This window comes from Rhamphochromis longiceps, linkage group LG8 (genome assembly GCF_057381845.1).
Source record: "Rhamphochromis longiceps isolate RC_006_pf linkage group LG8, R_longiceps_female_GT1.1, whole genome shotgun sequence".
Lineage (NCBI taxonomy): Eukaryota > Metazoa > Chordata > Actinopteri > Cichliformes > Cichlidae > Rhamphochromis > Rhamphochromis longiceps.
In genome coordinates, this window is record NC_140564.1 from 31,260,969 (window position 1) to 31,273,526 (window position 12,558).

Here is a 12,558-nt window from a genome sequence, read left to right on the forward strand (position 1 = left end):
AATTACACCGGTTACAATAGCAACTCTATTATTGGTGTTGGAAGTTAAACATGTAGCCCATTAAATTGTGTTACATAGTATGAACTAGTGTTAATGTTTTCTACACAGAGGAACTATTCAAAGCTTTAGAATTTTTTTTTGAAGACCTAAGATTTTTTCGGCGTTTACAAATGATGCTAAATAAAATGATAAAGGAGGGGTTCGGCAAAACAGGAAACGTGAAAGTCTTCCCATGAACATAAAAACAAGAAAGCAGATGTAAAAGCCTGCCAAGAACATGCGGAAGTGAAGCCAAAATAGGCTTATCTGCACAAGAATAGAAACATATTTGCAAGTCAAAAATGTGGAAATATCCTTTCATAGCCCTGGAGGGAATTTGGATGAAAACACTTGTTGTTTTTAAATTAATCTGTTTATTTTATACTTGTTTTTCAGTGTTTGAACCTCGTTCTGTTCAGCCAGGTTTTTTGGTATCTTATTCCACTTATTTGGTCTCTACAGCTTTGTTTTCTTTCCATCTTCCAGTAAAAGTTTGCAGGCAAAAATCAGCTTGTCAGTGATCATCCATGGATAGAAAAGGAGGCAGCAGCAGGAGGAGATATTAACATTTAAGTGGACTCCTGCCATAACAGTCCCAGGGATTTGTGTCTCCTCTGCACTGTGGAGCTCGTAAGGAACAAAATCCAGTTTTTGATTTATATAAAAACACATCCTCTAAGTTATCCTTCAGTATACATGAGGTTTCAACATTAAATGAAGCTGACCTCCAATGAGGAAGTCTTAATAAGGAAGAGAAACGACCGAAGTAAAAAACTGGAACGGATCAGGACTCAAAAATTTCCATCAATTTTTCTTCAAAAGCAATTTTAATAAGTATAGTTTAAAAAAGTACATCAGTGAACAAAATCCACTAAAAATAATATTTCTGGAGTTTCAGGAAAAGACACCATGATTCACGGTGGAAACCACAGGTGATGATAACTCTGACAGGAGGAGTGACGAATGTCAGTGACAAAGTCTCACCTTAACAGGAGCTTCTGTTAGAGCGAGGGCTTCTTTAAGGAGTTTAACCCGTGATTCACAGCAAAGCTTTAACACATGGAGCACAAAAGGCAGTGAGAAAAACAGTCCTTGACATTCAGAGCACACCAACACTGAAGCCCTCCATCATTTTAAGGCAAATAAAGAGACAACAGAATCAGAAAACACTTCATTTTAGAGGACGACCTCTAAATCTGAGTCACTTTATGTCATGACCGTTCTGCTGCCATGTGGAGTATTCATATTTATTTGCATTGTTTACTGGCAGGAAACCCCACATTTTTCCTCTAATACTGCCAATAAATTGCATATATGAACTATACTCTCAAAATGTAGTTACCCATGGTAGCTAAAGGTCATGATTATAATATTCTCTCCACTTCAAACGTTTCCTCCCAGATAAATAAACGAGGATGGACGAGTTGAGCTCCTCTGACCGACCAAACATTGCAGTAACACTTCTGCCGTTTGAAGTTTTCTGATGATGAACAGTTCATTTCTCATGATACAAACAGGTAAACAACATCACTTCTTCTTTGTCTAGAAACGAAAGTATTTGTGCGACGAAAGCACGAGCAGGTCATTGGCTGTCCTGAGAGAACAGCTCCTCCTTCAGACGATAGTAACGCCCTTTTTTGGCCATCAGCTCACTGTGCGTCCCCTCCTCTACGACCTCGCCGTTCTCCAAGAAGATGATGTGATCGGCCTGCTCCACAGTCTTCAGCTGATGAGCCACGACCAGCACCGTCCGGCCACGAGCAAAAATCTCCTTCAGCACCTGAACACAGAAATATGAGGCCACTTCACAAACACAATTCTTTTGTGGACCTCTTCCCCTCTTTGGCTGCAGGTAGTGGTTGTGTTTATTATCAGTTTATCAGCTAAATACTTTCTGGATTAACTGGTTAGTCTTAAAAAAATCAACTTTACAATAATACTAAACTCATAAAACCCTAAAAAATTCCAAAAAGCTTTAGGTTTCCCTTCGACCTGCCTCTGATTCAGGTGTGCAGAGATATCTTTGGGCTATTGTTTTCCATGTCAAGACTGGGGGTGTTGCTGCTTTAAGCTTCTGTGTTATTTCTATTCTAATTTATAGTTACAAGTTTAGCCCCTTCATCTGATTGGTTGCCACTCATAAACAGATGGGTGGGGCTTCTGCACTCACAACCAGAGCTATGTTCATTCAAGTTCCAGCAACAGGCCCATAAAATTAGAAAACTGTCTTATAGTAATAGGCATCCACACTATTGAGTTCCTGTTTCTCTTTATTCTTTATTTTTCTTTTTCAAGTTGCTTCCGTACGTTTTTTTGGACGTTAACTACTCCCTCAGTTTTCAGCCAATTTTCTCCGTTCAAACTTTAAAAAATTCTGCTCTTTCTGGCTATGACTTTTGGTGCTCATAACTTCTATACTTTTTGAGATATTGAATTTTTTTTGCAATATTTTTTGCCCATTTCTGCCATATTATCAGTGGCCTCACTGATTTTCCTTGCCGGGTTGAACTGTGTTTTAGCTCAGTGAGTTGAGCATCTGTTCTCAGACTGGAAGGCCTGGGTTCAAGTCCCGCTTATGGCAAAATTTCTTTCAGTTAACAGTTAAACTTTTTTTAAACTCTTTTCAGCACAATTTTCAGTTTTTTCACCACTTTTCAGCACAAATACCAGCTTTTTCAGCTGTTTTCAGCAAAAACCTATTTTTAGCAGAAATTCTGCTGATTGAACTCTTTTCAGCAAAATTTTCAGTTTTTTCTGCTGTTTTCAGAAAAAAACTATTTTCAGCAGAAATTCTGCTGCTTCATCTCTTTTCTGCAAAATTTTCAGCCTTTTCACCTATTATTAGCACAAATCTCAGCTGTTTTCAGAAAAAACTCTTTTGAGCAGAAATTCTGCTGATTGAAATCTATGCAGAAGAAATTCTGCTGATTGAACTCTTTTCAGCAAAATATTCAGAGTTTTCACCTCTTTTCTGCCCAAATTCTGCTTATTCACCTCTTCTGAAACATTTTCAGCCTTTCCACCTTTTATCAGCACAATTCTCAGCAGCTTCTGCTCATTTCAGCACAATTGTCAGTCTCTCCACCTCTTTGTGAGAATGAGCTAAATAGCAGCCCTTAGACCAGGAGGGCCAGGTTCGAATCCTGCTCAGGGCAGTTTTTTTTTTTTCTCAACTTTTTCAGCTTTTTTCGGCATACATCTTCAGCGTTAAGGCATCCACACAGCATTTTCGCAGGAAATGCAAATTTTTCTAGTTTCAAATGTGGCTCGCTCATCTTCTCGATGAGCGAGCCACAGGTCAGGAGAGATGCTTTGAGCACAGCCCTGAGTTTATGTTTAGATCACTTCCTGTAACCCCTATTTTGACCACGTGCACTATGAGCTCTGTCATTTCTTAACAAACCTCACACCTACAGAGCAAACACCAACTGATACGACTCTGGAGTGAAGGACGCGAGCTGACAAGTTTCCAAACCTGAAGGCGGTGGATCGGGTGATGAGAGGGACCAGGGTGAGACTGTCCTGAGTCATCTGGGGTGAACATACTCACATCAGGTGTGGGCCACTGTGTGGATTAATGGATTTGCAACCCCGTGACTTTGTCCACTTCCAAAACAAAATAACTTTGAAGGATCTGCATTTTGACACATACTAGAGGTACAAGTTCAGGTGCACTTCATCAAAGAGATTAAAAATCATGATGAAAGCGGTCCAGACTCGCCTGAGAGGAACAGGAGACCAGCCAAATCTAAATCAGGGGAGGTTTGCTTTTTCTTTTTGTGTTATTGGCCCACTGCCCAAACTTTCTCATCGCCAGATATGTAAGAGCAGCTGCTTGACTCACACCCACACACAGAGAAAACCCATTCACGCTTCTTGCATGCAGGATTTCCTTGTTTGGTCACCGTGAGGAAAGCTGAGGGTCGTATGGAAGTTTCTGAGCTTTATTTTTATATACGTACTGAATGCTGCGCCTCGACATCCAGTTTACTGGTTGCTTCATCCAGAATGATGACCTGCGGGTCTCGAACCAGAGCTCTGATCACGGCGATGCACTGCTTCTGTCCTCCTGCAAGACGACCCCCACCTTCTCCTACATCTGAGAGGACAAACAACACAGACCAAGGTTACAGTGGAAAACATGCACCTGCTTCAGGTTTTTCCATCACAACTTTACAGTTAATCATTACTGAAACATAGCTCGTGGTTTACCTGGCTACCAGCTTCCAGCTGGATATTTTACAACTGTAAAATCTGACTTTCCTTACTTCACATCTGTCAGAAAAAGTTAATATTAACTTTCATAAACCTATCTGCAGCTCACCATGATCTATTTTAAACATGTGCCTCTGTACTTGATTATTTTGTCAACTGACTTGAGCATTTTCTCCTTGTTAGATCACCTCTGTAGCTGTCATATATTTTTATTTCCTGATGTAATGAATGTAATGAAAAGAAAAAAACACACACGAGGGGCTTATAAGAGAAATATCTCACTGCAATATGCAGTATGAGTAGATAGAGAAGTAATGTAAAGAAAGGCAATCAAGCAAAAGTAAACAACATGAATCTGAATTTTTCCATGTTGTAGGTATGTACTCATTAATAACACTCTTCAAATTTCAGTGATTATTTTCACCGCTGTGGGCAAAGTTAATATGCAGAAGCGTGCTGGTCTTTCAGGGGTGGGATTTCGTTTTCCCAAGGGGTCACATGATAAACTGGGACTGCTGTGGACCAATAAGCTGAACTCAGTTCGTCTCAATGTTAATTTTATCTCTTTAAAAGCTACTGTTATTACTTTTCGGCTCTACTCCACATTCCTGGAAACTGAGGACATTTGTCTTCAAAATAAAAGTTGTGCATTAATGACACATTTCAAAAGGAGCAACAGACAATTATGTCATATAGAAAAGACAAGCAACCTGCTCGAGGTTCACAGTGCCAGCGGTTACCAGGGGCTCACTGACAGCTCTTTAGGCTTTTGATTAGCTTTAGCAACAACTCAGAACTGGTCAGGTAATGCTCATTTTTCCACTGTAACCAGTGGTTGGCAGACAGTTGCCAAGTGGTCTCTAGACCCGTGTGATTGAGGTGAGGCACAATACCACAGATGGCTCTGTACCTGTGTCGTACTCGTTCTCCATTTCAGAGATGAAGTCGTGTGCGTTGACATTATTTGCAGTTTCTTTCACCTTCTCGATGCCGCAATCCTGCAGGCCGTATTCAATGTTGTATCTCAGGGAGCCAGAGAACAGCACGGGATTCTGGGAAACCAGGGTTACCTGCACGAAGAAAGGATTAATGTGGTTTCACCATTTAAACAATTAAAGTAAATAAGCTGACGCGTCTCACAAGAACAAAACCTGAGAGTCAAAGTTTTGTTGGGCTACATGTGGAAAGAAGGAGGTTCACTGTCCACGTGCTATTTTAAGATCTAGACCTACTAGTAAATCAAATACACTTACACCCTCGTCCCCAGAACTGGTCCAGCTGCTCCAGTCAAACAAAAATCTTCCAGCCTCAAAACTCTGAAGAGTGTTTGAGCTGAAGACAAGACTAGACACGGCAGCTTTCCAAGCAAGAAAAGCTTTTACAGAAACCCTCTGACGACCTCTTTGTGTCATTCATTTGAGGAACCGAGGTCTGTGACTTGAAGATGCAAACATACGATTACATGTTTGCATCAATTAAAGACACATTAAGTACTGAGATCATATGTACCAGGAGCATCCCTACATTATTTGATTTAGTACAATGATTTAAGCTGTACAATGAGCCGTCTGTACCTTTTGATGGAAATATTTGTGTTTGTAAAGGTGGAGCGGCTTTCCATCCAGCAGGATCTCACCCTCCTGGGGCTCATACAGCCTCTTCAGGAGGCTGACACAGGTGGTCTTTCCACTGCCGGAGGGACCCACCAACGCCGTCATCTTCCCTGGCTGCAGCTCCATCGACACTGACTGGAGAGAAGACGTCAGTGCAGCATTCATAAATCTGTCCACCTCTCACAAATTAATGATTAACACCATTCCAACAGTGACACTGTAGGATGAACACAACCATCACTGTAACACTAGGAAACTGTTACCTTCAGGGCAAGTTTCTCTTGATATTTGAAGGTGACATTTTGGAAAACAATTCTTCCCTGCAGATTGTCAGGAGCTAAATCTCCCTCCTCCTTACACTTGGGTGTCCTGTCCAGGTAGCTGAACACTTTGGAAATCACTCCAACTGTGGCCACCGTTTCACCATAGCAGTACAAAATCTCCTGCGACATAAATAACCCGTTGAATATCAAAAACAGGCACTACATGTTAATAAATATCCAGAATGATTCGGCTTACCTTTAAATTGACTGACATGGGCTTCTGATACAAGAAGAAGGACACAAGACTGCCGATGCTGAGCTTTCCGGACGAGATGAGAGTGCGGGCCTGTAACAGCATCAGTATCTTTATCCCCAGAGACACCAGCTAAATAAAGAGAGTTTGGAGAGGAGGGTTACTTGCGAAGGAGCTAAAAAACAAACAAAGCAGGATCCATTATCATGTCAGCACATATCAAATACTGGGGAAATACTAAAATGCTTTAAGAAACCAGGGTACCGTTTCTTCTTGGTGCTTAAATATTAGCACATATGCAGTTAGAGCTGAGAATGAAACATGTTCCCTTGCTTGTAACATGACTGTCGCCTTACCCTCCGCACTAGGAGAAAGACTGAACTGTAGATTCCTGAACGTCTCTTGACTACGCGCATCTGCGCCAGAGCCTCCTGATATCTCCTGATTTCGTCTTTCTCGGCCTTGAAGCTGCGGACGGTTTGAATCCCGCTGACCGTCTGGGAAGCCAGGTCTGCATTCTGAGCTTGGCAGTCCTGAATCTGCTCTTTCAGCTCCTGTCAGACAACAAATCAGGATCAACAAATAAAGTCTTCATGACTCCCACTTTTAATATCCTTGATTCTTTCCAGCTGCAAACATTTTTCTTCCTGTCATCGAAAAAAGATAAAGAAAAGTCTGGCTGTTTTTTCTTCCTTTTACACCTACCTTATACAAGGTGCTGTATTTGTTTTGCACTACAGCTAAGAGTGGCATCTCTATGCAGGTGAGCACAGTGAGCTCCCAGGACAGGCGTAACATCACTACCAACATGAGGAAGGTTTTTACTGTGCTGCGAACCACGGCGTTAGCATTCAGCGCTACCGTGCGGCCCATCCTGTCCACGTCAGAGTGCAAGCGGGAGGAAAGACGACCTGGATGGTGAAACAGAGAAAAGGACAGAGTTCAGTAACCGCTTAAATCTGCACAGCTTCAATGTTTGTTTTAGATTATGAGGCTTTTTAGACGCTAGTTTGTCGGGCCAATTGCAGTTTAAGATGACGCTCCATTTACCGAAGGTTAAATCAGCGTTAATATTTTCATTAGGGGAACCTTTGGCATTGTTGACCCTGCAAATTCATGCAGTCCCTAAATATCTTAATAGACATGTCGTGCTCCTCTCACCGGGGTTGTTATCATCAAAGAACTGCACTTCCTGCTTCAGGAGGGTGTGAAACAGCAAATGCTTCAGCCTCTTGTTCAGTCTGGCCAAGGTGCACATAAATATACCACCTCTCATGCCAGAGAAGAGCGCGCTGTTAAGATGGAAAGACAAAAAAAATCAGAGAGATGCCAAGTAAATAAATGTTCTTCCTACAAATATCTGAGAGACAAAGAAATGGTGGGAACAGTTTTGGTTCATCACCTTCCGAGAGAAATGAGAACCAGCTCTCCGAGCGCATAACCGAAGCCGGCTTCAAGTACTTTACCACTCAGCATATCAATGACCTTCCCCTGATACAACGGGATAAACGTATCACCTGTGAGGAAAGATGAATGACAGGTACAAAGGTAAACAGGGACAAAGTCAACAAATTTATTAAAAACTTATTTCGAAAGCAGTATTAAACCGTAGTGAGTATTTAAGGACATGTAGTGTGTGGTGGAAATCACATTTGTTACTGACTAGGTTATGAGTGCTGATGATAGACCGTATATAAAGGACAGACTGTGCATTTTTAAGCCAGCCCCCTCTTTGTAGGGGTTTCTTAGCAGAAGTGACAAATCTTGGATGAGCAGGTGGAGTCAGTGTACAGGTGCCGGGACATGCTGCAGGCACGAAAAGTGCTGTCATGGTGAAATCATCTTGCCCAGCCTATTTTTTTAAAATGCCAAAACCTGCACGTGGACCTTATAAAACATGCTAATGTTGACATAACTCGTCTCTCGTATTGATTTGCCCTTTTGTGGACATAAACGAATGGTTCAAATCTGTGCTGGTCTTTGGAACAAATATTCCAACGTGGCTAATTCTGCCATCCCAGCACACAGACTCAGCAGCAGGAATCGATGGTTTTACTCTATCAGTGAACAATGATAGGAGAAAATCTGCTCTCACAGTCTAATTTTTACTTATATACTGTGTTTTAGAGAGGATTTGTAGACTCAAAGGTCCCTTCTCTTCCAGCTGATTAGAAAAAAACCTTAAACAGAGTAAAAGAGAAGTTTTGTTTACTTCTCTGAATTAAGTAACATGCAGGACCTTTCAGGTCTAACAGGATTTGGAATCCAGGAAGAAAAAGACAAATACATACATTCAAGGCCTCCTAACCTATAAACAAACTTCTGCAGCTTCTGTTTCCACTCTGATGCACACAGAACAGCAAGTCCGGTCTCTTAGAAATATTTTATGAGGGAGTGCTTGCTAACAAGCTTGCCCTCCACCCTCTGATCCTAACACGGCTACTTCTGCCTGCATGTTTCTGATCCATAAGTCTTACACTGTAATAAACACATGTGCTCTATCTAACACACTATAAAATGGGAATGTTTTATACTTACAGATGACTCCTAAGATGAGGAAACCGAACGCTGCGATCAGGTAGAGAGTGTCTGGTTTGAAATATTTTAATGTCCTCATAAGCAGCCCACTGGTATCCAGTTTGACGCTGTCCGTTTTTGTTTTTCCATTCCCACTGAGACCCTTTTCCCAAATTAAACAGGCCAGAGATGAGGCCATCGGGCCCAAGAGGAGCATGCTGAGATTGGGAGATGGGCCCGAGTAAGGCTCAGATGGAGATGCTTTAAGGAAGCGTCCACTTTCAAACACGGGAGGAAGAAGGCAAAGGAGCGCCACCAACCTGTGGAGGACAGGCTGGGGCTTTCCATCAGTCAACACAGAGGTGAAAACATGGAGGAAAACCCATTTTACAGCTCCAAAGGCCCACACGCCTTCCAGTCCACCACAGCTGGAGCAGTCGAGCAGCAGCAGCCCGGTCCACATCGATGAACCCAGAACTGCATCGAAAACAAGGACGAAAAATCCTGAGGCTGCCACATCCGTCATTTTACCCTCGGTTGGCGGTGAAAACGCAGGAGGCTCAATCGGATCCTACAACAGCAAGTATTACAGTCACTCAGAAAAGATGTGTTAAAATCTAGATTTACTTTATCAGGAAAACAATTATATTTCCCAAACGTGTGTCTTTTTGTAAAATATTTAACTATTAATCCCAATCATCTCAATGACAGTGGAAACTGCCAGAGGGGGAAAATCGGGCAAACAGGACTTAAGGTTCAGAGTTAACTATTGCAGGTGTGAGCAGCTCATAGTGGGAAGGTGATTCTTTTGAACTTCACCGTTCTGATTGGTTGATTTGAGTATCTTCTTTTTCTCTCTCTCAGGAAAATAGTTAAATCAGATTGAAAAGCTTCTACTTCAACCAAAAACCGTTCATACAGGAAGCAAACGGCCATTACCTTCAAGGTGAGCGACTAACAAGGAGTGCACAGGAAACCACTGACTGGCATATGACCTGGTAGTAAATACTACATGGAGCCCGGACTGTCCACTAGTGGCCAACCATCATCTGCAAAGCAATGCATGATGAGTTAATTGGTCCCTGTGTAAATGGTCCTTAACATTTTTCCTTCCACAAGAAGATGAAAATAGAAACGTAAACACTAAATAGACATTTTCTTTATTAATTTCTATCTGGTTTCGTTTAGTTTCATTTAGTTTCTAGTGTTTGCTTAATTTGTTTCATCTTCTTATTTTTTTTTTTTTAATTAATTATTGTAGTATGAAGGGTATTTGTCAGCACTGAAGCTGTTACAGTTAACTAAAACAAACTAAAAAATTGCAACTAGTAGTGAAAAAAAATTTTTTAGTTAGTGGAATAAAAATAATAACTAGAATTTGGAAAACGAGAACTTTATGCATTTAAAAATGTAAATGTGATCACATTTCCAACAAGCAGCAGAAAGTTGGTGTGCAACTAGCTCATGTGCATGAGATGTTTACATGATATTTAGTGTTTCTAGCTCCTCTACAGTCTTTAGTACTCAGAACCTGCCAGTTATCAACTGCCTCCTCTGCTACTTCGATACAAGTGGCTGATGAGGACATATCTAATCTGTTAATCTTCATCACAAACATTTAAATAAAAAAGGAACCATTCTCCGCAAATGAAGTTTCCTATCAGTGGTCATGCATCGGTCTGTAAAGCCTGACACACACACAGAAGCTGGAAACTAGATCTCATAGGTGTACGTTTAAATTCACATCTCTCCATGTAATTCTGTTTTAAGATATTCTATCTCATTGGTACATAATTTGCGCAAGTTTAATGTGTGTATGTATGACTGTGTGTGTGCCTGAATTACTTTTGGTTAATTTAGGACCTTTTGCTACTGTGGCCCAACATTCATTTAAGTGGTTTTATAAGAACATAAATATCGATAGAAAATATCAGAGAAAATAAAAAGTAAAACTGAACTGAAACTAAACCTTTCCTATTCCAAAATGGAAGGATCAAATCTGGCAACAGAGTGAAACTAGCGTAAACTGAAACTAAAATTTTTAAATTAAAAAAAGGTAAAGTAATATGAAATTTTATACTGTAATAACACTAGTCAGGAGCCTAATTTTTCATGACTTCAGAGGAGAGATTACAGTACAAACACAGCGCTTTGTGAAGCATTTGGCTCACGATCATGAGGTCATCCTCAAGCCTCAAACATCTGGACCAAAACCTCACCTGAGACGGTGTAATAACAAACTGGACCAAACTATAAAAGGCTAAAAATAACCACATTTCCTCTCTATTTGTTATACTTTGTGTCGTTTTTTGGTTTCAGTTTTTGTTTATTTACACCCACTCTCGCAGTATTAGGGTTACTCTCAACAAATATATCCTTAATCACTGAATAAAATATGCAAAAAAGTAAAAATATAGGTCCTGCATTTTTAATTTAATCTACTCTAAGTACCACAGAAACACATTTTGTGACTCCGGGGATAAAACGGTGCTGTTTTTCAAACTGTCTACATCACACTTATGGAAAATATGAGCAAAACGTTAACACTAATATCTGTTATAGTTATATTAACAAAGCCTTACAGATATTTAATGCAACTGGAGCATAAAATATATCTGCAGCTGCTGGTTCTCATTGTAGCTTTCTTAATTGAGGTGGTAACTTCAGTAATAGGCCGTTTAGGTTACCTGCTCTCCTACCTGCCGTTTCACATTTACCTGTGTATACACCTGCGACGCATTAAAATGTATTTAAAATTGAGTTAATCGGGATTGATTTAGATTACCTACCGTATATCTCTCTCCTCCACAGAGCACAGCTAGCTTAAGTGTCTGCAGCACCCGCTTCACTTTTACTTTCACTTTCATTTAGCTGACACCTGCGCGGCTCAGACCACGTTAAAAAAAAAAAAAAAAAAAGAGCGACATTACACAAAATATCAAACTCTGTCCTCATGTCTGTTCAACTATCGTTTTTGTACCACGAATCAACGTTTGTGGGACAGCTGTGGAAAGTTTTACACTAAGAAAACGGCTCATTTCACACATTGGCCACAAGATGGCAGCAGTTTGCGTCGTTGCTTATGCTGCTGGAAACTACTTCCTCCCTTTCACAATAAAGGCACGGCGGTTTGTTTAATTGTCTGTGTAGGAAAGATTTACACCCTTTTGACAGTGTGACACTAATTTTGGCAAAAACTCTTAAAAAAAATGTTTTTACATGAAAGTTAGGTTTTATATATTTCATATGACAGCTTACTGGTGAAAATTCCCATTTTTGCATTTTCTAAAAATAGTATAATACATAAAAGCATAATAATAACATTACACATGATTCTTGTAGCATAACAGGGGACACTTGGATGTCATTTTCTTATCATATTGCCTGGCCTTTACAGCACAAGTCAGATCCCAGTTTTTTATATTAATTTAGACAGACAGACAGACACTAGTGCAATTTTACCAGCATCAGCAGAGACCGATCAACCATTTTTGAACAGTTGATCATAAAATGTTGACACCAAACTTTTTGACCATGAAAATTTTTTTTTTGTGGAATTTATTAATTCTTATAAGAAAATATAAAATCAGTGTCAACCCTTTCATACTATAAGAAAAAATAAACAGTATACAGGCTTATATTTGATAATAAAGCCTTG

At 40.3% G+C, this 12,558-nt stretch overlaps 1 protein-coding gene across 2 annotated transcripts; it reads right to left on the bottom strand.

Moving 5' to 3' along the window:
- Positions 1 to 859: 859 nt before the first annotated feature.
- tap2t (transporter associated with antigen processing, subunit type t, teleost specific) lies at positions 860 to 11,916 on the bottom strand. Of its 2 annotated transcripts, XM_085417051.1 has the most exons (13): positions 11,690 to 11,821; positions 9,840 to 9,949; positions 8,922 to 9,471; positions 7,786 to 7,900; positions 7,545 to 7,675; positions 7,089 to 7,294; positions 6,740 to 6,937; positions 6,387 to 6,515; positions 6,131 to 6,310; positions 5,829 to 6,002; positions 5,165 to 5,324; positions 4,002 to 4,138; positions 860 to 1,819 (listed from the first exon to the last, which is right to left on the bottom strand). In XM_085417051.1, exons 3-13 carry the CDS (start codon positions 9,424 to 9,426, stop codon positions 1,622 to 1,624), a joined length of 2,133 nt encoding a protein of 710 aa, XP_085273177.1. In that variant the 5' UTR covers positions 9,427 to 9,471; positions 9,840 to 9,949; positions 11,690 to 11,821; the 3' UTR covers positions 860 to 1,621. The 2 variants fall into 2 exon arrangements, with proteins under 2 accessions (XP_085273177.1, XP_085273176.1); XM_085417050.1 differs by lacking the exon at positions 9,840 to 9,949 and having other exon boundaries at positions 11,690 to 11,916.
- Positions 11,917 to 12,558: the final 642 nt, after the last annotated feature.

What these genes read in the sequence shown, in the direction of transcription:
- tap2t (XM_085417050.1), bottom strand. Translation starts at nt 11,767, where the DNA reads ATGAAAGTGAAAGTAAAAGTGAAGCGGGTGCTGCAGACACTTAAGCTA. An exon ending in GTGGAGGAGAGAGATATACG is followed by an intron (nt 9,472 to 11,689) that starts GTAGGTAATCTA and finishes TTGCTGTTGTAG; the next exon opens with GATCCGATTGAGCCTCCTGC. An exon ending in CCATGTCAGTCAATTTAAAG is followed by an intron (nt 6,311 to 6,386) that starts GTAAGCCGAATC and finishes TTTATGTCGCAG; the next exon opens with GAGATTTTGTACTGCTATGG.